Source organism: Apis cerana, linkage group LG1 (assembly GCF_029169275.1).
Source record: "Apis cerana isolate GH-2021 linkage group LG1, AcerK_1.0, whole genome shotgun sequence".
NCBI classification, from domain to species: domain Eukaryota; kingdom Metazoa; phylum Arthropoda; class Insecta; order Hymenoptera; family Apidae; genus Apis; species Apis cerana.
The window spans coordinates 22,294,446-22,320,003 of record NC_083852.1 but is presented as its reverse complement, the minus strand read 5'-3'; the positions used below and the strand labels follow the sequence as shown (position 1 = coordinate 22,320,003).

The window sequence follows — 25,558 nt, the reverse complement described above, 5'->3', positions numbered from 1 at the left end:
CCTGATAATGGCCTTATAAATTGAAAAATGACCAAATTTATTCTCTATGTATCGAATGTCAATATCTATTTACGAATTATATTCTAGAATCATATATTTATTACAAATTATTAACATGTCGCTTTAAAAACATATAAGACAGATAACAATACTTATAATATTTCTTAATGTAATTATTTTTTTATTTTTTTTATATGAAAGATTTATTAATATTTTGTTTTAAATTTTTGAAATTAATTAATATTTATAAATTTTCATTTGTTCAAATGTGTTCGATAAAAATAATATTTTTCTAGTACCTGAAATTGCATTTAATATTTTTAAATATATTAATATTTACATAATGTTTATATATAAGGTGTCTGTCTAGGATAGGAATATAAGTGGATAAGATGATTTTTATATATAAAAATGAGTCGAAAAGAAAGAATGAAATTTTTTCGTTTTAGTTTCATTTTTTTAGTTTTATTTTAAAATAAATTATATTTAAAAGTATTTGAAGTACAAGAATTTGACTATTATGAAAATTAAAAATTAATTGGAAATATGACATTATTCTGTACATGAAAGCAAAAAATATAGAATAAATTTCTTTTAATATTGTTTTTTGAAAAAATCAAATTTCAAAATTTATCGATTATGCATTTATATCTTAATTTTCTCAATAACAAAGATTTTAAGCAAAGAAAAAATATTTTTTCTTTTTTGGACTTATTTTTATATAAAAAAATATCTTCTGCTAGATTCAGCTTTGATTATACTAATTTTGAATATTCTGCATAACATTATATTCTATCTTTTCCATTTAATTCTAAATATTAAATTATTTTTTTAATCTATATTTTTTTTGACTATTATATTGTATTAATATTTTTATATATAATTGCAACAAATATATATATTCATAAATATAGAAATGTATATATTTTCAAATAAAAATATGATATTTATACTTTTGGGTATTCCAGTAAAAATTTTTTGATTGTTAGATTGTCAAGATTCATTCAACAAAATTATTAAAAATATATAAAAACATTGACTTTTTGATAATGATTTATTTTACACACTTAGTTGTCTTCTATACACAACTATACAACGATAAAAATTAAAATTTTTCTATTTATCACTAATTAAGGTCATTGACGATTAATGATTTGTGTTAAAGATGCATAAGGTCAGTCCATTTTTTTGCGACATGTTCTATCAAATATATTTCATTGCTTGTAAAATGTACGAGCCGAGAAAAAAAGAAAAATAATGTTCACGCGAAATATGTAATTGTTTATGATATTGCAAAATATTACGCAAGTGTTTCAATTGTTAGCAAGCATAACACTTTGGCAGATTCGATTCGTGAAATTATTTTATTTCCATACACGCAACTGATAAATAAATATTATATCTTTCGCATATTCAACGAAAGACATAATATAATTTCGCTAGACAATTTGAAAATGTCTTATATGTAAGTGTTTAATCTTACTTAAATATGTATAAAAATGTGCAAGTCGGTAACATGTAGAAAATATTTCTAAAAAAAAAAAAAAAGAAAAAAAAAAATGAGAACAAAAAGAAAATGAAAGAATCGCTTAGGATCAATTCGAATATAAGTTACTTCATCCCGAACACAAATCGTACCAGCAGGATGAAATTTCGAAAAAACATCGTCGTCTTGTTATACCATTTTTTTTTGTACATTAAAAATCGTATACGTTTCGTAGTAATACACTGACAACTGCATATCGTTCATTTCATATTTATCACTAACTTTTACCTAAGACTACCATAAATTCGTAACTAGAATAATCGACATTCGTTATCGCTCGCGATCACTATTATGGTACTGCTTATTATTTTTCTTGCAATATCATATACACGGCTTGTCGCTGTTGAAAAAAAAAAAAAATGGAACAGCGGGCCTAAAATATCACAATGTCCAAGTATACTCGCGTATGTAAATGGGATATCGTGTTGTTCGCTTACAATATTCAATTATTATTAATATTAGACGTATATTCTATTTACAAAATCTTATGTTCTGGTGTACAACAACAAAACAATTTATATTTTTGTAGCATTCTAGAAGATTATTCGGGAAATGCAATATGTGTTAAGTGCCAACTTGCATTTTAATTACTCAAAGTATTGTTCCTCTCATGCAAGATTCAACATTACACACACATACTGGTCATTTTAAAGCAAGTGAAATTCCTTGTTCAATATACTTGTCTTCTCTCGGGCATTTACTTATATTTTGACGTCTCAGAAATCAAACCAGTCTGCGTTCGAAGTATAAAACCGAACAAAGAATGGTTAACTTCATTTTCGATTTAACTTATACATATATAATTTGTCATTTTTTTCGTTATTAAAGTTTAAAGCTATCGGGTTCTCTTTCTTATTTCTGTTCAAATAAGATCAAGTTCAAGTAAATTAAATTTTCAGAAAATTATGAAAAAGTATTTTTGCTTTGGTTTTTAAAAATATATAAAGGAAATCATAAACAAACCGAAATAAGTTTTTCTGAAAAAGTTATCAGTGATAATATTAATTTTAATAGTAATAATTATAATCGATCATAGTTGTTACATTAATTTTTTTACTATATTTACAATGCCATACATAATACTATAATAACTTGTCGTATACTTTTTCGTTACACCGAGCAGCGGTGCTAGAATTTATTGATTCCTTTGAAAAAACATAAAATGCAAAATAATATTTCTGAATTCTAAAACGAACTCTCTTTTTTGGATAATTTATTTAGATTTCGACTAAATATTTGCGAGTAAGTTATGAAAAAACTAACGAAATAAACGCACGGTAAACGGTTATAAAATGTCGATAAAATTAAACATTCGATTCAATCGTAAGAAGAAGAAGATGGAATTATATCGGTGTATACATTTTAAATTTGGAATCAGTCATGTTACAAATGCATGGAACGTAGCAAATCGTTCGACCAATATCCACGATAAAGTTAATATATGTATATTATGAAGTAACCACTTTTTTTTTCAGCGTTGCACAGCTTCAATGTGACACGAATCCTCTTGAAGAACTCACTAATGCATTTTTAATTAACGAAGCTTTCTCCTTTTATTATTCTTTCACTTTTATCATTCATGTTTTTAAGGATATTCTCAATGTTTCTTGATTAATTCGTACAATTTAACGACTCACTGTTTTCATTACCCGAATATCACGATTACACGTATCGTTGGCAGAAGAAAGGGACATCAGCGTGACTTATTATCACTGCTGGAACCGATAAAAGTTCTATAAAGTCACTCTCCTATCCGTGATTGTAAATTGACCAGCCAAGCAATGATGAAAACCAATGTTGAGACTACACGTCTTTACCACTGATTAGAAAACAACTGAAATTCGTTGTTGTCGCAGCTTATTATTTATCTTCTTCACTTATTTTCTATCAGTGATGAATTTTTCACACGTCTCCGTTAGGTAAATACTTCTAATTCATTTCGATACGTTCAATATATCCAGTAACAACGAAATCTATCGTTAAACTTTTTCTTCTTTAACCACAGCTCGAGAATGAAAATAACGTAACAACTCGGTCATCGATGGACAGAATCCTTTGCCACTAATACTCGATCCATCGGTCGAAATCGCTGAAAATTAAAATTGTACATCCGTCGCGGCAAACGTAGATGCCATACATCTCTCAGTGACAATCACGAGTTAGAGAGAAATATCGTAGAACAACGTGTCCTTTCTTCTCTCGTTATTTCGGACCCGCTACCCTGCATGTTGACCGCTCGGAACCATCCACGAAGGGAATCCTTGAAACATTTCCCCGATAGGATTTATCGTAGAGTTAAGAGCGAAACTCGCTGGGCCTCAGTAAACGGAATTGTACTCCATGTCCTGAGCATATTGGGGAGGTCCTGCGGGTGGTGGCGGTGGCTGTGGACTGTATTGCTGCGATGCATCCGAGGCGCGACGCCTGAGCGCCGCGATGCTGTGCGCGCCTCTCCAATCCGACGCCTCGGTCGCGTTCACATCGGCAGCCACGCAGGAAACACCACCGCCACCGCCTCCGCTCCCGGAAGTCGTCCCAGGCGAGCCCTGCCCGCAGTTCAAGGCCGATCCTAGACCACCACCCTGACCACCGCCCACGCTGGACCCCCCCGGAGGCGAGCCTCGGGACGCAGACACGTGTACACCCCCTGAAACAGTATATACAGTATATACATATATAAAGGTCGCTCCTCTTTTTCCACTTTTTTTTCTATTGCATGCAAATAACGTTTACACGTATTGCAACGAATGAGAGGAGGAACGAACGTCATTAAGACTCGCGTATAGATTATATCCAGTCAGTTTTAAAATTTGTTATTATCATTACACGGACCAAGTAGCGAAACAGAGGCAATTTACAGATAGGATAACGCAGGTGCAGGAGAAAACGTTTTCTTCCCTTCCAAGGAGATATTAATACGGTAGGTTCACAAAGTGCGTGGGGTGCGCTACCGGGTGTCGTAAAGTCGTTTCCGCCTTTCCTCGCGCCACGATGGTGGCGGGCTTGCCGGGGGGAGAACGGGGAAAAGGGATCCTTTTATGGCTGTATCGCGGTGGAAGTACAAGTTTGCGAAGGACTATCCATCCTTTTCAGCGATGAAGAATAAAATAGCTAATGGCGTCGAAGGATCTTTATCATCTCGAACGACAATTTGAGACAACGAATGGAATAATGAAACATCTTCGTTACATTTTCGTAAAACAACGTGCCTGTGAATCTTTCTCATTATTGAAAAGTTCTTTACCTCGTTCTTCGTTACTCTCGGGAAACAAACAAAAAAAAAAAAAAAAGGAAAGATGATTTAAAAAGCAAATCTCGTTCGTGGAAGTGGCTCGTTGTTACATACTCAGAAATAACTCGGGAGGTCGCGCGTGACTCGAAAATCGGGCATTTTCGGCCACGTTAATTCACACCTCATAGACGTTCTTTCGTCCACTGGCTGGTAGACGAGAATAAACAAAATAGAGCTCCGTAATCGACTTGAAAACCGGCAAACTTCGACCACGCTACCGTTCGATGCTAATCATCATCGAAAACCAAAAAAATAAGACGTTTCTCTAAAAGGTGTTTGCCCTAGGCATTACCGACAAGTAAAAGCGGATAACTGACTGCGGCCAGGCTCGAACTACAGTATTGGCATCCACCTTAAACCGAGATCACACGAATCACACGGACGATGAATTACGCCTGTGGAACGGCATTTTTTTTTTTCTTTTTTCCACTCCTTTTGGTCGACGCTACCTGCCCCGCGGCGATAATACGTGATAATTGACACCTTGTACGTGTTACGTATGTACACAGGTACGTGTTCGCGTTTCATACACGCTCACATAAATGCGTACAATTGTGAAATTATGTTACGTCCAATGGCAATTTCGTCACGCGATTTAACGCCCCTTATCTTTCCAATTTCAAGAATTTCATCGATCCGATAAGGGTATGCCTCAGTTTGAACGGTCTAGCGTCGGGAGTAAGTATAGAATAAACTGTTAAATTGATTATTGGAATATTGGATGGAAAAAAAGAAACGATATTGCAAGTGCGCAACGAGAAATGGAATAGACGAGATTTCTTTTGAAAACTTTATAAAATATCCGATTTTAAACTTTTTTTCATCGACTTCTCTCTCGAATCCATTTATATAACATTGCCGCCTTTTACTATTGCAATACTACTTTTCAATCGTTATTCCGTATCGCTGAAGAAGTAATTATGAATGAGCGGATCATAGAAATAGAAAAATTTTCTCTGCAGACTATCGAAAAAATGGTCCGCGTTGAAAAAATTAATCTTAAGAGTTGTTGACCTCAGGGAATAACGATCCGGGTATATCAGTCGGGATTAATCCATTTATACATGTCAATATACATTTATACGACGACACTACATTCGATATGATACGTTTAAGTATGAATTATTGATCGCATTATAAAAGCGGATAATCGAAAAAGACGCTGTATAGTGGAATAGTAGAATTTCTTCAGCGAATTACGGACCATTTCCAATAACGTTCCTTATATCAATTTCCTTTCAGAATTTTCATACAATATTCCCCTTAACGAGCTCTGATCATAAGAAATCATCCTTGCTTCTTTATGTACATTTTTTTAAACCGTCTTCTTTCCCTTCCAGTCGCTACGCGTTCTAATGGAAAAGGAGAAACTGGTCGAATCGTTGGAACTCGTCTTTTCCATTTCTTCAGATCGTTCGCGCCTATGTTCTTTTAAAACGTTTCGACCGTATCACTGATATATTCGAAGAGAAAGACCGAACTCGTACGACGGGCAGGATTTCGTGAGACAAAGAATTTCACACACGTCTCGTCTCGTGAAGGTACAAGGTCTTTGGATAAGCTGAAGCGTAACTCAACCAAGACAGGTTGCATCGGGATGTTATGGTAAACATACAGCGAAAGATCTCGCACCTAGGTGCGAGACCAGGCTCGAAGTTTGCCTGCGTAAACAGACGAGAGGACGGAGTTTATGTTTCTGTCTCAAATTCCTTACATGCAGGCGCATAACCCCTTGGAGCGATAATGCACCGTAACGTTTAACGACTTCGTCAAAGAGGTACCGGGTTCTGTCCGATATTCTGTTTGCACATCGTCTTTTTTAGAGGGCCACGGTCCAAAAGTTTGGCAAGACGATTATCGGTCCGCCTATAAGCGTCTGCGTTTGTCCGCCGCGTTAACGTTTCGTCTCTTTTCGGAGATAGAGAATATTCCTCTCCTAAAAGAACCGTTTGCGATCGAAGCCAGACTAAATCACGTTTTAAAGACTAACGCATAAAACTTTATTATCCCTGGAATACTCAGCGACCTCATAGGATCACGAGTTGTAAAACGTTAAGTCGTCATTTAAAGTTGCATAAACACCGTGACCGTGATCTCTTCTTTCACTCTTGAAATTAATATCGTGTGAAGGATACATCGGTTTTACTTTACGTTTAATTTCTAATAATAACAACGCTGATAATAACGCAACACCTCGAGCTAGATAAAATTATACGAGAAGCGTGTAAACTCGATTTCAAAGAATTCCTCGTTGGCTTGCGATAATCCATGTATAAGATTAACTTACCAAGGGAATTCAGTCCATAACTGGCTTGATAGACGGCTTGCGACGGACTGCTGATCGGGAGTCCAGAATTACCAAGACCCAGGCTCGAGCCGAGGCTCCCCGTACTTTGCTGACCAAGTTGTCCTAAACTTTGGCCAAAACCACTCATTCCCATTCCTCCTTGTCCCAGTTGTCCAAGACCTGCGAAACAACCGGATTTAATTAGATATCCGCTCAGATTCGAGATTCGTATCGTATAAAGGGTGACGAATTGAAAGATTTTGTCGATCGAGAGAAAGAACGCGAGATAGAAAATAAATATGACACAGCCTGTAAAACCAATACGGGCAATTTAATTCGTTCGAAACAATGGACATGCGAGATTAAATTAGAAGTGGAATATTGTAGACTTCGTCTACTGTCCGATTATTCAAGACACCGTATTCTCCCCCGCGTGTGTGAAACCGCGCGTGAAACGCTGGTAATAAGATTATGCGTGTTCGAGATGACACGCGGATCGAATGTAATTAATGTAAAAGCGGCCAATTTGTCGCCCGTAGATTTAATAATCGACTCGCTATCCATTCTTTTTTTCCCAAGATTTTAAACGATATATATATATATATAAACGGACGCAAAATGAATGATTCCATCGATCTTAATCGTAAATTAAGATCAGACATATAACGTTCCCCCAAGATATATATATTATAAACGGTGCAAAATTATCTTTTACTAACCTGTTCCCATTGTCCATCTTTCAGGAGGTCCGCTAAACATACCAGCACCACAGAGATCAGAGCTCATCGGTCCAAACGGGGGTAACCCGTGCGATGGCAGCAATGGACCCGGTGGGGAACGAAAAACAGGGCCGCACTTCTTCCGTTTTTTCCACTTTGCTCGACGATTTTGAAACCACACCTGGAATCGTATTACATTTTATCGAATCGACGAATTGAAATTACAACTGGATCATCAATCGTAAGTTACAAGTAAGTAAGTTAAAAAACTTTATTCATTTCATACGTAACTCCAATACCGAATATAACTATTCGCGCGAATCATCGAAAATAATCGAAAATCCGATTCGAACAGATATCAAAACCTCTCCTCTTCACAGTTACGAAACTTGCTCCTTCCTCGAACGCATCGAATCACGGGATTCTTCTCGCAACCGATTCTTTCACGGCCGGCCGAAAGCAAATTCGGCGCAAGACGTTAAGATGTCCCTGGGCGTTACGACAATATCTTCGACCCCACGGCGAGTAGCTATTAGCCGACGTTATGAGCTGTTGATTCTGGCCACGTAGTGGCCCCCTAAGCTGGCGGGGTCCCGGGGACTTGATTTATTGATATCGCATGCAAAGCCCACCCCTGTACCACTCTCCGATATACCCTCGTCCTACATCCCCACCAGCCACCCCTCCTCCCCCGTTCCACGGACTACAGTCCCTTTCCTGGCACGGTAAAGCGCGCTATAGCCATCTCATATGTGGCCATAAATTAGTACTTTAGCATTAGAGCGCGCTTGCGCCTCCGATGCACACACGTAGCAACGCGTTACCTGCGGGAGCAACCGAGACTGCTCTCGGCGGGAACAGAGAACGAAACAGTCGGCCGAGCCGACGGGGTGGAGACACCCTCTGCTAACATGTAGGGATTATACGAATCTAATTGGATATATGGGATTTACACGCTCCAGGGTACTCCAGGTATTGCCAGAAAGCGATCGCCGGATTTCTCCAACGAAGGCGGTTTATCGCGAGGCGCCAAGTTTTAGGGCGGAGCGAAAAGTGGTAAGGTATCGCGCGGACCCGACGCATGGGTTCGCGCCAACTTTCGAACAAGTTGGTTATTATTTGGGATAATAAGCAGCAACGCTATCTATCTGTGTGCACTTTGAAACAGTGCGAAGGAGAGGCTTCGCGAAGGATTCGAGTTAATCATTTTCGATGGAACGTTACGCTTTTTTCCTTTATTCGAATTATCGCGTAATTATATCGTAATGCCTTTGATCGTTCGGATATGTATATTATTCTCGAAATATCTTGCTTCATTTGACGAAGCTTAGGAACATCTGGCACGTCTGTTGCAACTCAAGGATGAACGCTCGTGACGAGAGAATAGCATTAGAGCTGGATGGGTGTTAAGTGCATTGGGATCGAATCGGTGTCTATAGATCACCCATTGGCGCAGCGTTTCACGATAATACTATCCATCTAAATCTCACACATGGTAATTGTCGTAACGTAGTACGAGAAGCCGGAATCCTCGGTAACTCGAGGAAAGATTTCGTTCGCCCTGCGCCTCTGAACGAGTCTGACGCGGAGAATATGCAAAATCTGCCCCTCTTTGCCTCGATCCCTTTCGTTTTCGCCACCACGTCCTCGTCGCTGGTTTCTTGCCGGGGTCCGTGGGTGTGGTTGCGCCGATTTCACGCTACAACTACACCACCAGCTACAACTAAAAGCCCGTGGATAATTTGCCGTTACACGCTACGCGAGCATCGACGATACAAACTACGAAAGCAGGGAAAAAGCACAAGGGACTGTGCGTCGTATACATCGCGCATTATCACCGGCCCCCTACAGCCCCTTGCCCTCCCCTTACGCACGGCTGATGCATCCCGCATATACGCGCGCCAGAACTTCCGTTAATTAACGCAGGTGAATGCTAATGACTCCTGTTACGAAATAACTGTACGCAAAACGAGAGCTTTCGTCGACTATATTGGACGTTCAACACCGGACCGATCACCGAGATGTTCGAATACCACGTCTAAAATCGATCGAACTTTTCCGTTGTTCCATCCTGTCATCGAGATTGCAACATCTCGCCTCTCGTCGTGCTTTTCCACGTGAACTGTTACGAAACACGAGCGCCGTTTTTTTATCTCGAAGTGACTATGATATTTCTTCTTCGGATTTTTTGGGCATGGATAGAAAATTACGAATTACGATTATCGATTACTTACGATTATTATTTAGCGAATACAGGCGAACATCTTTTGCTTCAATCACGGTGAAACATTATCATTGTACCATTGTTAATAATCATCATCATTGTTCTGCGTTTACGTTACGCAAAGCACACCCACCGGTTTCGATGATCATCGTTGATCACCGATATCTATGAAATTGTGTTAATTATACATATATCATGATACGAAACGCGCTATGACAGGAATGAAACTATCGTTCTCTATGATGACACGCGGACAAAGGTGGTTAGCGCGAATGGTTCGCGTACTAATTGCATACCTGGTATGATAGATCAGCGATCATTAAATTCACGTGTCTTAAAAATCATACCCTATTAATGGACGTCAAATTGATTGTATCATAGTTCTGCCTACCTAATATAATCGTGGAATAACTATCGTTCCAACCGTATCAAAAATCTCAAGATACAACGAAGAAAAGAATATCGTATATATATATATATGCGTCGTGAGTAGAAATATTAGCAGAAATCGAACGATCGATTGTCGAACGCGACGGAGAGAGCGAGGAATGGTAAAGGGTCTGGCTCTGACAAGGTGACTGGATGGATCGAGTCGTGGAACACACCTTTCGATGACTAAGGTTGCTTCGCTCATATCTTTCGTGAGCATAATGCCTCGGTTCGAGACGGGACGGTGGGTCAATTAAGAACATTGCTTTTTAAAAATTGATCAATCACCGCATCGTCAGAGGCGCGTGCGCTACGCCAGCTGGTCACGAGGAAACACCTGGAATCACGTCGAGTTTAGAAAGTGAACATAAACGCTTTCTAATAACCAGCATCGATGATGGCTGAGATCGAAAAGATTTGATTAAAATCATCGTACACGTCATTCAGAGACAACTTCAAATTACGTATTTTTCTTTCATTTCGAATTTCTCGAATACACGAAAGTGGGTTGAAGAAACGAGCATCGAAATTCGTTACGATATTCCTATATGTTGTTAATTATGCTTTTTATCCACGGACATTTACCTTTTCCCTATCCCACAGTCCGGCCGCCTACCAGAGTTGACAGAAGAATTTGCATAAACGATTACCCTTGTTTGGGATTCATCGTGTAGACTGTGCGAATTCACGAGCGAGACGATAAGTTGGTTGGAGAACTCGACCCTCGTAAATTGAATCTTTATTGATACAAATATGATATCGTCACCCGATAAAAAGGAATATTTAATCGAAGATCTTTAAACGTTGGAAAAGTTGGAGCGGGATCTCTTTTCTTTCTTCTTTTTTTTTGAATTTCTTCGACTCACGATCGCGAATAGCTCAGTTTAATCCGGGGAAAGAGTTTTCGAGGTCTCAGGGGGTTCTAAAGGTGGCAAGGAGCAAGGTTCGGTCGGCCGAGTCAGGGGTGAGCTGAGGTTAGGGTGAGGTTTAAGAGGTGGAAGAGGCGGCGAGACCTCGTAAAGGGGGTTTCAACGGACGCTGATATAAATTGAGCTTGCCATCAAGGCAAGCGGCGGGATCTGCCCAAGACCCTAAGATATATAGAAGTAGCTTTCAGCACGCCATTGAAGAATAGTTCGACTCGCTTCGCGGAAGAATGCTTGGAATCGCCTCGAAGCGAGATAACGTTTTTCTTTCGAGACTTATTGAGACGATCCGTCCAGAGATAAACCGATTTCACGAATGGAAACTTAATTTATCACTCGCCCTCTCGTACGTTTCGCGATGAATTTTTTCCATTCGATCGCGATAAGAATTGTATCACGAATTTTCCGATTCCGTGTCGCGTGCGGTGCAAGTAGAAACGGATTATCAGTGGTCAGACGGTATCGAACAGACAGATGCGCGTTTAAAAACGAAAAGTCGCTGTTAAATTTGCCGTCTAAGTTCTCCTCTAGATCACTTGAAAATCAACGGAATTAATGGAGAATTAATTAGAAATCGAGATGCAGCGGTTCAAAATGAAATAACAATTGATTATCGAAAATGTTTTTGCATTCTCTATATTCATTATAGAGAAGTATGTCAGGAAGTTTGAATATTCGATATAGATGATATTCTTGTTTCGAGATTTAATTAAAAATTGTAATATATCTTCACGAAGGTAATATTGAATTTCGATTTCAATCAATGTCGAATTTATTATTTACGAATATTACATACGATTTGTTTATTTCGTCCATATTTACGGCCTCGTTGTTAATCCTTTCCGATTAATTTTCAGAGAGAGAGAGAGAGAGAGAAGGAATATAATATTCTTTGGACCGACGAGGAAGGAAAGAAACGTGGGCCAGTAGTGTGAGTGACTAATATTTAATGAAAATAAATACTACATAAGTTGGTGCGATGCGGGCCTGATTGATGACGGTGGTCGGGCTTTTCTGTCCGAGGGTGGCAAGACGCATTACCCGGACCGCCTACTGTTTCACGTTGCGTTATGCCGTCAGGAGGGACATTTTCGTGGGGCCATTAGTGGGTCGTCGTGATCTAACGTCACGCGAAATTAAAATTCAAGGATCGTTCTCGAAAAAAAAAAAAAGAGTCGAACGAAAAGACGTCCATCTCCCTTTTCTTTCTTTTTTTTTAACACGAAATTCTCTTGAAATCAGTTTCAAGATATTGGCAGTACGGTTAAAGTAAAGAGATGCACATTCTTCCTCGTAGTGCGGGCAACCTCATAAAGATCGTGGAACTACCGATAAAATGCACTACTTGCGGGTCTCGCATGCACGGTGAACCGTAAACTTGATCCATTTATACTTTATTATTATTTCGCGGATGCAATATAGTCGGCTTAGGATGCCTGTCGTGAAATTAGCCCGTATTGCTCGTGAAACTGGATTTATCTTTTGAAGTAAGCGCGATCGTAAGAATCTCCGTGTAGCGGTCGTACGTGTGTTTACCAACGATCCGTTTGCCCGATATAATAATATACAATAAAATTTCGTCGTTTCGATCAAAATATTTACACGTTCGCGTATCTTAAACGTATTATCGAACGTAAACTTGGAGCGAGTCGTATCGAATTAGTAATGGTTCGTCCGCCGTGGCGGAAAGTCGAGCGTGAAAATCGTGCGAGATTTTGAAGGGGTGGCGATCGGTTTCACCCCACAGCGTGTCGTGTATTTTCGTGGGTGTGAAATTATTCAGGGCCGGTAGACGTCATAACAAAATGGGCGTTAGATGATGCTCCCCAGGGTCATCGCGGCGACATAGTTTATCCATTGAGAACCCCAATTCTCCTCCATATCTAGCCACCGCGTATGTACACGGGGATGCTTTTCTCTCCTCGTGCGTTCGTACATGGTTCGGTTCGATGGTGTGCGTTTCTCGCGCGTGTGTACGCGTGCGGTGCCACCGGCGTGATATTTTTTGGTCGACGACACGTAAGAGCTAATATCGCGGCCTATGCATATTTATACGGCATTAAAAATCACCCCTCCCTTAAAATGCATAGGCTGTTGCATACCAGACGCGCTGAATCTTCGCCGAGCCGCGTAGCTTGAAACGTTGGGAGTTGATATTAGACGGTATTCTCGTTCCTCTTTGAACTTTTACCATTTCATTTGCGCAAAGTATGTTGCCTAAGTATGAGTTTGAGCGGTTTTCCTATATCTCCCTTCCATTTCTTATATTCGCGATTACAATCGCGTTTACATTACGGGATAAAGTTTTCTGCATCTTCGTTGAAGATTTTCCTACGTGAATCGTGAATCTAAGCTATTAATTTTTGAAAAAAATTCGACTACGATGTATATTTTTTAACTGTATCCCCGTGTATAATATATATATATATATATATATAGATGTTGAAAATATTTCACGCTTAACATTAGTCTAATGTTAGACTAATGTCTGTTGTCCCCGTGTATTCTTATTCGACGTTGATTTATTTTCGCCGGGCACGTCTAGCCGCCGCATCGGTGGGCCATATTCGATATTCGTTCGATGACGTTCATACGTTACAGACGGGCGAGAAACAATGTGGCAGTGATTTAACACGGGACAGAACCGTGATCGAGAGTGATTCGCGTTGCGGCGAAACTTGACGCGCGCGTGTTCGATGCGCCATCGTAAAACACTCGATTGCCGCGTACACGTGTCTGGTTATAGGGTGGACGCATCCACGTAAATGATCAGTGATAGTTTACGGGCGGAAATTTTGCAGATGGAAATTGCATATCGATCATAGCCGGCTTTCGATACTCGATTCAATGCCCGACAATGCGAGGTCATAATTCCATATTGGCTTTTCGCGATTTTTTTTTCCCCCGGCAATCCTTTTTTTTTTCTTTCTCCAACACGTGTCAAGCGAAATTAATCGAATGTAGTGATTGAAAATTCTCATTCGTCGAGATGGATTTTCTGTTCAAGCATCGAATCGTTAATAGCAATAGTTTCGTTAACAATCGAATCGAGGAAGAAAGTTCGATCTCATCGCGAAGCGAGCTTTTCAATTCTTGAGGGGTGAACTATACGCTGAAACTATTTCCCATTTCTCAGGACAAGACAATAACGAACTGCATTTACCCCCGGTGCCGTCACTTGTTTGTCCCAAAGGATGGTCGAATGACACCGCCATTCGTCCACCTCCCGTGGGATACTTTGAAAGCAATATCCAACATCCGCCACCGCGGACCATCTCTCAGAGCGGCATATGTGACTTTTAGCGAAAGTACACGTAGATTCAAACTTCGATCATTCCCCAAAATGAATGAGAGAGGGAGCTCTGGTAGAGTAATCCTCTGATATTCCACGATATTCGCTTTTCCACAATGATCGAACGAATGCAAACAAATTATATACAAATTATTCAATCTACGAGAGAGAAAAGTTAAAAATCCTCAAAAAATTGGAACGCTTGGAAAGTTTGCTCGAATAAGAGATTTCTAAGAGCGGAAGAATCGGTCGAAGGAAGAAACAATCTTCCAAGATCTCGTAACGCAACGTTATCACCGTTCGTAAATCGCAGGATCGAGGCTTTCCGGTCCATAAACTCGAGCGTCGTTTCCTTTTCGTTCGAGATTGCATCGTCGATCCCATCGTCGTTCAAATACGACGTTCTCGAAAGACTCGCGCGACGAGAAAGTTGCGGACAGCGAGAAACGAGGTGAAAACGAGCGATCGGGGTGCGAACGGGGGTTGTTTCGTGACAGTGTGTTCCATCCTTTGTTCCCCTTTTTCTTTTCCTTCCTTCCTTCTTTTTTTTCCTTTACTCTTCGTCGCGCACGAAGCTTTCGCGTACGGATCGCCGGCCATCGACGGAAGATCGTGCCCCCATAAAATTTCCGAGCAGCAGTAATCGAAAGGACCCTTCAGCCTAGAAACGAGCAGTTACCTGAGGCAGTTAAGTTAAATGCCTGTTAGCAGACGTTAACTGCTCGCCGCTATGGGTTCTATTCCGTGGACGATTGCAATTTTAATCGCCTCTTCATTATGATTAAATTTAAATCGGCTATGTGCAGGTCTAATAAAGCTCGTTCCGCGGCGGCCGCTCTGAAAACAGAAAATGTCTCCTGGGCGGATTAAAATACGCGTAATTAAAACCGTAAAGCGCCAATACGTGTCCCCGAAAATAGACTGTCGGCTTCGCGATAAATGTCCGGCTGAAAAAAGCTTTTTGTCTGAATGTGGGCATACGTGCGCGCGCGCGCGTGTACACACGATCACACCATGTGGTGGACATACGTTCGTCGGTGGAACGGCGGATGATTGAGCTTTATTTGAACCATCGAGATCGGTTAATTAATATTCTAGATATGATTGACGGTAAGGAACGAAGCGTTTGTGCACACCTTTCTAAAATTGGGCATCGAAACGTGAGCCCTATCACGCGAAAATGCACGCGCGCGCGCGCGCGCGAGAGAGAGTGTACAAAAAAAAAGAGAGCCATTGACCCCTGGTCGCGAATCAGGGGAGGTTTCGAGAAGGGATGAAAAAAAAAGCCCTTGGACGTTCCCGGTGGATGGTATTTTTTCGCGCATCCACGAGCACCGCGAAATTATTTATGGCCGTCGAATCGGCGTTTTGCCACGAATAATTTTCGAATATCGTCCAACTTTTGTTGGCGATGCGACATTTTTTTTTTCTTTTTACTTTTTTTTTTTTTCGCTACACGGATCGCACACGCTAACGGCCGACAATTTTATTATTTCGAATAATACTTGGCGGATCGAGGGAGTGATAAATTGGCCGCGACGACGGTAATTGACGAAGAACGAAAGGGCGAAATGAATAAAGAAATAGCCATTTTCTTTTCCATCCCTTTTGTTTCCCGTCCCGTTACGTTTTCGCGTGGAAACGTGGAAAATGTGGTTGGCAGAGCAAACGTGGTCGGTGTCGTATGGAACGGTGCGTGAGAAGAAGAGCAAGCGTACGAAGGAAAATAAAATAAGCGTGCGAGTGGAAAAAATGAAATACACGCGAGTAAGTAAGGATAAATAAAGAGGTTATTTATATTTTATTCGAAATGATAAAAATTGGTCTAATATGAAATTCATTATACCCATTACTACTAATTAAACCAAGTGAAAAGGTCAGTGGAAGGGCGCTGTGAATTTTTTAACGATAAAGTTAGCGGGTTTTTGATTATTTTATTTCGGCTGATTGAGGTGGATTTTCATACGAGGCTCCCCCACCTTCATTAAATATCCGATTACCGCGATAAAAATTGCATGCCGATATTGTATCTGAGACGCGGCCGTCTGATCATGGTCACGAGTTAAACGAGTACTACAATTGAAAACGTTATTACATTAAAGTGTAATTGAATGCCTCGCGCGCATAATTCCGGATTGGGTACGTGATGCCGCATCGAAGTAATTGTTGATTGTAAAGCAGTTCCGATGTTATCGTGCAAGCAATATAATAGTTGTTAATTAACAGCAATTAGAGACGGAGCGGCAATTACATCTCTTTTCAAGTAGTAATAAATTACAACAGATCGATAAATCGTAATATTTCATTACACTATTTCAAGTATTTTGTTGGTAATTAGAAATGCTTCCCGCGGCACTCTCCTCCGCTATCATCGCATTAAAATTGGCCGTTGGTTAATTTTTAGCTTGCGTACAACAACCGTTCTCCTGATCCGTTCCGTGGCCACGCAACTACCTTCCCACCCTCTCGGACTCTTTTCGCCCGATTAAAAAGTCTCGATTGTTCGCGCGGAAAATTCTTAACAAAACTTTATAAGCGAAGTGTATTCTTTTGCCGATTCTTCGTATCGCCAATTTAAAACATAATTTAATAGGTCTCGCGTTCCTCGAATTTCGCGCGAATTGTTTAATTTATTATCGTTCTTCTTTCTTTTTTTTTTTTTTTAATAGTTTTTATAACTAATAAAACATTCTTTCGTTTAACGAAATAGAATTCTTGCATTCCATTGAATTTTCGACAATTCGAATCGTAAAATATTTTCGTTTGTCCCCAATTGATTATACAATTTTTCTTTTTTTTCTCTCTTAATCATTAATTGTCATTGAAACATCTACATTAATCTTTCCAAAGATGAATATTTAAGAATATGGAATATAACGTTACCATAGTTATACCATCTTCTCGTAAGATTTAAGCTGAACGGTACGTCAAAAGTTGGTGGAAAAAGTTTGTCGTTTCAATATCGCAACAGAGATTTAACTAAAATTCGTTTTAATAAAGCCGAGAATAGAATCAACGAACGGAGCAAAGCGGTGCAGGGCATCTCGCGATGCACAGGGTGCATAGGAGCCACGTGTGCACGTGGTACCGTCCGATACATGGACGGGGATGGCCCAGCCCTCGTAAAAATGTTGAGCTGCGGGTCGGCCATGGCGAGTCAAGAAATCTTTGATAGCGACGCTCGATAGTATAGCGACGCTGGGCGCCGGCGCCTTTCCCTAGCAGCCCCATTGGTGCCTGAGGCCCTCTCCACACGAGAGCCCGCCGCCAGGTTTCCTTGGAAACGCTTCGTTCGCTCTGATGTCTACCCTCGCCCACGGAAAACCTCTTTCAATTAGGCGCCCAGCCACCCCGAGCACCGACCATTCCAACTCTTTCTCTCTCTCTCTCTCCTTTTCTCTCTTCCTTCCCCTCATTCCATCTCTCTTCGTCCTTTTCCCGTTCGTCCACGATACTTTTCCAAGTCTCGTGGATATATATATACACCTCGCTTCTCGAAGAGAGGTCTCGCTCTCGTTCGCATCGACGAACGTTCCTCCTCCCCTCCCTGGTTCGTTTAGTGATTTCCTTCGTTCTTTAATAATTATGCTCGATGTTCGAGTCCCGTGGATTCGAGGATGGAAGACGAGAATGTTACGCTTGAAAGCGTCGTGACGTCTCTCGAGTGAAGGGATGACGAGGAATATATATAAATATATATATATATATAAAGAAAACGTAGACACAGGGAAGCGAAGAAATTGCACGCGATCGAGGGGGTTGGATCGAGGGGGATGAAGGAGGTTTGACGGGAGGAGAGAAAAATGAGGGAAGACTGGTGAACGAAAGTGAGCGTAAGGTAAAAGTCGATTTGTGAATTTGAAAGAGCGAGCCGATGTTATATATTTGGAGCAGGTCAATCAGGTTGTCATAGAAGCGCGAAGATTAACGTTGGTAATGGCGGAGGGACGAATTTTTCTCATAACTGTCCACGTGTGTATGAAGAATATAGGGAATCCAGTGGAAACGCGGCGTCCACGTGTGTGTCGACACGGGAGAAGAAGACGAGCGAAAACTGTTTGATATGCAGCACGATGCCCGGCTTGACTGACGCTTCCGAGTTGCGAATAAAATTTTCATGAATTTCTATTAGCTTCGTTTTTCTAGACGTGCCCCGGAGACTTAAAAAAGCTCCGCCCGGTTGATGGCCACGGGAAGAAAGAGCGCGAGCCGACAATTCCAATATCAATTTTATCAATTCCCGTTTTTCCAAACGATGTGCCGAATTTTCTTTCGTTTATTTGATAACGAGCGAAATGAAATTTCCCAAGAAACATTTCTTTTCTTCTGCTTACTATTAATTTAATATCGCATCTAAGGATTGATAATTTTCACGAAATAGGATTCGATACGGATTTAAATATTCTCAGATATGTTATTGATATTACGAATTGGAGGATATTCGAAAGTGATACTGAAAATTCGAAAGATGCGGAGGATGTGTCGCGGTTGTTTCCGCGATCTTTGAATTTTGACGTACGCACACAGATGAGGGGAAGTTTCCAGAAAGTTTTGCGGTTGGCCCAGAGTTGGCAAGTCGGAGCCCACCAAAATTCGAGACCCCGTAGGGTGAAGGCTTAACGCTACTCCAAGTTTCACTTTAATCCGAAAAGCCGCGGTAGGCCGGCGAAATTGATTTCGAGACACTAGCGTACCATACCTAGTTATGCCTATTAAACGTGACTCTTGTTGTCCAAACAGCGATACGGATTTAAGCAAACGGCATTTCTGGTTTGAAACATCGCGTGGAATTGTTGTCGCAGCAAGAGAATTTCATCCCGTTTAATTCATTATTGTGACAAATTATGTCGGAATTGTCAAAGAGAATTTAATCAAAGATGAAATTCGTTCGATTGGAGACACATTGCGAAGGCTTGTCAAGGCTTGTAAGACGCGAGGATTATTGGAACGAGAAAAAAGGACTTACTTGGACTCGACTTTCCGTGAGGCCGATTTTCACAGCTATCTCCTCTCTGAGGAAGATGTCCGGATAGTGGGTCCGATTGAAACACCTTTCGAGCTCGTTCAGCTGGGCCGGTGTGAATCTCGTTCGGTGCCGTTTCTGCTTGGCAGGTTTGTCATCGCCTTGCCCGATCGCTGCCGCGTTCCCTGCAACGACGATTTATTTCTCAATAACAGATAAACCATTCGAAAACGAACGAATTGACTAATGGACGATTAAGACTAATAATTAATCATTTTAAATTTACAATTTCCCAACTTTCTGTTCAATCTTTTACACGATCTCTTATGCACGGTGATTCCGATGCACCTTTCGCGCAAGAGCGAAATTTAGAAATTTATTCTACAGCGAAACGGTATCATCGGATCAACCAGAGAAAAGCTCGATGGCGAAAAAGGTGTAAGTACGTTGGAACACGGTAAAACGCTTACCCGTGCCAGGCATGGTCATGATTAATTCCTGATGTAGCGTGAGGCCACCGCCGGCAGACAATCCGGTCCCCAAATTCACTCCCAGCACGCCGTCCAACTTCTCGTGCCTCTTCAGGTCCTGTGCATGAAGATCCTTGGCTCCTGCGAAACGCGAAAAAAAACGAGCCATTACAGTTTTCTGTCAGCCCCGGCCCCTCCTCCTCCTCCTCCTCCTCCTCGCGCTCACTCCCTTTTCTGCTCTATGTAGTTTAAATTTGTATAGGAGCAGAAGCTGAGTGGCCGATGGTGAGGGGAGCACGGACCACTTAGCACGAAGGTGCGAGAATCGTCACCGGCCTCCGGCTTCTAGGCGAGCAAACACATACACACGCACGCACACACACGGGTGCCGTGCACGCACGAACACGTGTTGGCGCGCGCGCGCGCAGCCAGTCACGGCTACGTGGTCGTAGAAAATTTCTAGAATGCGTAGGAGGAGAAACGGCCGCGACGGGGAACGCGATGGATGATCGCGCGGCCATCGTTGCGCTTTGTCAAATTTGCTTACGTAATCGACTAAACTAGTTTCCTGCCAGTCTCCAACCGCAAGATCTAGGGATTTTTCTCGAACCGCAGCTATTCGAAGAAACCTCCCCTCCCCCGAACCGGAAGTCGAGGATTCGTCAAGTGGATCGAATTAAAATTCGGACGAGACACGAGGGCGATGATTGTTGGGAGGAACGAATTTTAAAAATCAAGCACGCGTTGTGCGATGAATATACTCGGAAAATTAATTAGAAAATTACGATGTAATGCGACGAATATGCGAATATTTTTGGCGGATTGATCAAGGATCGTCCAATCGGTGTATTTCTCTCGATATCTCGGAGACCGTTAATCGTCGGATCGTACATCACAAGCGTTATGAAGTCACACCCGTTTAGAACGAAACGATAATATAGTAACCAAGGAATTTTATTGGTTTCATAAACATGGTGACCGGTCCCGGCAGTTTTGCATCGATATTTTATAATCCGGTCTGCTAATAGTGATTCATTCCGTGAGTTTGGATCCGCGCGTACCTATCCAAAATGCTTAATGCAACCGCACATGCATAATAACGTTAATAGTCTGGAATTTGAACGACGTGGAAAGCACTGTGGAAATAGTTGGAAAATTTCGACGCGGCATATTTCCGCGAGAAATCGAACATCGTCGCCGCTTTTTGCTAAGTTATGCAAACGCCTGGCTGAAAATCCAATCGTTTTCGTCGCACCGATATTCGCTACATCGTGCACACGTTAATATAATTTGTAGCCATACCGGATGAATATATCGACTGTCGCCAGCTCCACCATGAATCGTCCGCGATAATTTCGGAAGTTTCTTCTGCCCCATCGCGGGGGACATTATTCATAATAGCGCCGTGTGAATCTCCGAAATTCTGTTTCCGTTATTTTTTTCTCAAACTATTCGACCGACCAGATTCTCCGATATTCTCGAAGGGAGGAGCAAAAAGAAATGAGAAAACTATGGAAAATAACGACTCGAAAATTAAATCTCGTCCGCGCAAAATCGCATTGTGCGTGGATACAAATGTGAAATAATAGACAAATCAGGGGATAAGAAGTCGATCTAGTTGATTAATGGAATCGAAAAGATCATAAATCACCTGAAAGGGAGAGAGATATCTTTTCAATGTCGAACAGTGCGGTTACTTGGACGAAAGGACTGCTTGGCGACGACCACCAACGTGCAAACAACCGTTTACTCAATGGAAACTTGGCATGAATGAACTTTATGACTGGTCTTTATTTTCGTTTTACTTTTATGGGCGTTGATGATTTTATTTTACCGGGCAAGACCCGGTATTTATGAGCAAACCTGCCTCGCCCGTCTAAAATTCGGTAGGCTCCTTTGATCTCTTCATCGTGGTTTTTTTTGTTCTGCGAAAAGAGAGGAAGAGAGACGACAGAGAGAGAGAGAGAGAGAGAGGGAGAGGTAAAAAGAACGGGAGAAAGAGAGAACGCCGATACTGGATTCTTCCATGAATTTTCCAACAATTTTTGTCACGCAGTTGCGAAGCTTCCACTAAAAAAGAGCGCGTTGAATTGAATTGTCACTATGTGATCCGCGCCATGACCCGTGTAATTTAATTCGTCTCGATCAAGATCAATTTAAATTGGTGAAAAAAAAAAAGCGTATTTTATATAAAGAACGGCACAGTATGTATCGCAAAAGTCGGAAACTGTTCGTCCTTTGACATGTAGTATCATAAACGCGAGTTTCGATCCTTTTAAATTTAAAAGGGTATTAAAACGAGAAACAAAGATGGACAAATAAATATTAAATTAATACGAGAGCTAGCAAATTCAATTCGCTTAATTGCTTGCCGTGTTTTGATAAAAATTGGCAAACAAGGTATGATTAGTGCGAACGCACCGCTCGAGGATTAGTGCTACTAACCTTTTGTTTGCTTCTCAACAACATTTGCCTCTCATTAACGGCAAGAATCATTGTTTAATCCTATTCTACCTGTTCGGATTATCGGATTATTTAATCGAATTAAAAGGATTGTCCTTAAGACGACGAAACCACTTGTGGTTATTTTCTTTTTATATTTTGCTCTTTTCTTCTTTTGTCTTCTTATTGGCGTTGAACTCGATATCGATCTTGTTAACAATGGATGATGGAAACGACGTCTTTATATACGTATCCATGATCTTTTAAAAAGCTGGTGAGGTCGATAGTAATCGGATTACAAATGATTAATGAATTCATAATTCGTATTATCGAATTCCGGAAACGGGTCGACATACAAATACATATACGTTCAAAGGTCAAGAGTCGTAAACGGTGCATTGTCTCAATGCTTTGATATCGTATCAAATTATTGTCAAATTAAATTAAAATTAAATTTCAATGAAGTTAGAATCGTTACTTTCCTTCGTCGTAAATTAATTGGCAAAATTATATCGAAACCGTGTCACGATCTTCGAGAAGGAATGTAAGAAAAATATTTTTGCAAGTTGTAACGAGATTGTTAAGAACGATCGATGTTTGCATTGGAAAAAAAAAAAAAGAAAAGAATTTCTAAAAGTCGAAGAATAAATTCTGGATGAAAGAGAATTTTGCATAGCGACAAAAATCGACGGTTAATTGTTCTTTAATTGAACTGACACGTCGCGCTTTTGCTCGGTTTCTACTACTAGTCCCAACTCTAAATCGTTCCTTAACTTCTCGCCTAATGTAATCAACGTTGAAGTAATTAAGGTCATCAAACTCGAGAAGCGGTTTCCTTGGGCGGGAACAAGCGTCCGCCACGTGTTATCGGGCCAAAGTTTTTCTTTTTATCGTTCGACTAACTTTTCCTTTCTATTTTGCTTGCCGTGACTTTTGACAGGGAAAACTGAGCGCGACATAAAATTTCCGCATGATTCCATTGATGGGGATGAATGGGAATGGCTTTCTATTTTGGAAATATTTCCTGCCTTTAGATTTGTTTTTTTTTTAAATTTTGAAGGTTTTTATAAAAAAAAATATACCTATAGACATTGACTGATGTTGAAACGATTGAATACGGAATGGAATATCGAAGAGTGTTTTTCACTTATATTTTAGAACGATATTGATTTTTTTTTTATTTTATTCGTATTTTAGAATTTTTATTTTACATTTGAAAAGTTTGTGTCTGAATAGAATTGTTTAATATATTACATAATTTCCATTTATTTTACTTTTAAATGGAATAAAATAAAATAAAATAGAAAAAATATCGTAGCGATTAATCAATTATTAATCAATTATTTATCGTTTTTAAAATATTCGAATAAGAATAAATTTTATAAGATCAAAATAAATGCGTAGTAGGCAAATATATAAGTAAAGAAACATGTCCGACGGACAGAGTTTTGTCGAGCGTATCATGAAATTTCGAGATGAAAAAATGAAACGAATACGTTATCGTCCATAAAGTTTATAAGTATTTTATAGTCTATCGCGAAAGAAAGTAACGAATAAAATATAATTCAAAAATATAAATGCTTAACTGTGAAAACAATTGCGCGTTTCAGGATACTCGCTATCAGAAGCAGAGAAATGTTTATTTTTTTAACAGATTTTTAGTTAGTATCATATGAATAGTTCTTTCATAATTAACAACCTTTTAAACGTAAATGACCATATTAACTTTGACATTTTCATGTTTTCAACTAATGTTACTCTTTAAATATTAATAAAAAGTAATTTTTATGCAAGAAAAAATAACAGACAGCTATAAAGCTTTAATATCAACGATTTCTTAACATAAAATGTGTAATATTTTTTAAAAGAGTTATTTTTATAAAAGAATATTTTATAAATTATATTAAAATTTTTGCGAACGAGTTACAACTCGGTAAACGATAGAAATCAAATTATTGCAATAACAAGAAAAAATTCATTATTTGCCATAGAACTCTAAAATAAATTTAATAACCGCTTAATAAAATAAAGATATTATATACTTTAACTCATTCAGTCAATTTTAAATATCGGAATAAATATTCAAATTTTAAATATTCAAATAAAATAAAAAAAATCTCCTTTTCGTATCAACGGCATCTACGTTCAGTGGGTTGAGAAGAATTTGCAATAAACCTACGATTCTCCATGTTTTGCAATAAAATTTAAACGTTATCCTACGATTAATCACTACAAAAAAAATACAAAAACGAAAATATCATGATACCTTTACCCAAGAGCCAAAAAATATGAAAAGATTACCAAGCCAGTATCAACCGCTTGCACAGCACAAAAAACGTTCTTCTCCACTTTTCACAATCAACCAACCACAGAATAAACGAGCGACAAGATTAATCGCGACAAACCTTCCGAACTCATCATCCAAAGGGTCATAGTGGAAAATTGCGAAACACCACGAACCCCCTACAACCACCTTCGAAGACGCCACGTAAAATCCCTTCAAAATATTTTTACAAATAAAACACACGGAATCCATCGGCGAGGCACCTTCTCCTCCTTACTTACCGGAAATACCGTGTACCGAACCGCCGGCGGAGATGTTGTTGAGCATGCCGTTCCCGGGGAATGCAACCCCCGACACAGATAGTACGCGGTTACCGAAAATCCGCGTGTCACCGCGAGCCACCCTCGTAAGTTTCCCCGTTACCGTGTACCCCACAAAAGGTGTTATATATTGCGAGTTTATCGTGAATATAGCGCGACAAGCAGCGATACAACCGACAAGACTTGCTCGAGGAACGGCCCGTGCCCCAGCAAGGCAAACAGCGGACTGCCTAGCTGCCATATCCGAGCTCCCCCACCGCCGAGGACAGCCACGAATGCCTCTCTCTCTGTCGCACGAAACACCCTCTTGCGCGCCTCTTCTTCTCCCCCATTGCACGCGCCAGCCCGTTCTCACTCCCGCGCC

The 25,558-nt window shown here is 40.2% G+C and overlaps 1 protein-coding gene across 1 annotated transcript; it reads right to left on the bottom strand.

Annotated features, from left to right (window-relative positions):
• Positions 1–1,040: 1,040 nt before the first annotated feature.
• LOC108002036 (homeobox protein orthopedia) lies at positions 1,041–25,450 on the bottom strand. Its single transcript, XM_017063395.3, has 6 exons — positions 25,156–25,450; positions 20,149–20,289; positions 19,682–19,863; positions 7,845–8,025; positions 7,126–7,305; positions 1,041–4,193 (listed from the first exon to the last, which is right to left on the bottom strand). The coding sequence occupies exons 1-6, from the start codon at positions 25,433–25,435 to the stop codon at positions 3,865–3,867; spliced, it is 1,293 nt and encodes a 430-aa protein (XP_016918884.2). The 5' UTR covers positions 25,436–25,450; the 3' UTR covers positions 1,041–3,864.
• Between the last annotated feature and the right edge of the window lie 108 nt (positions 25,451–25,558).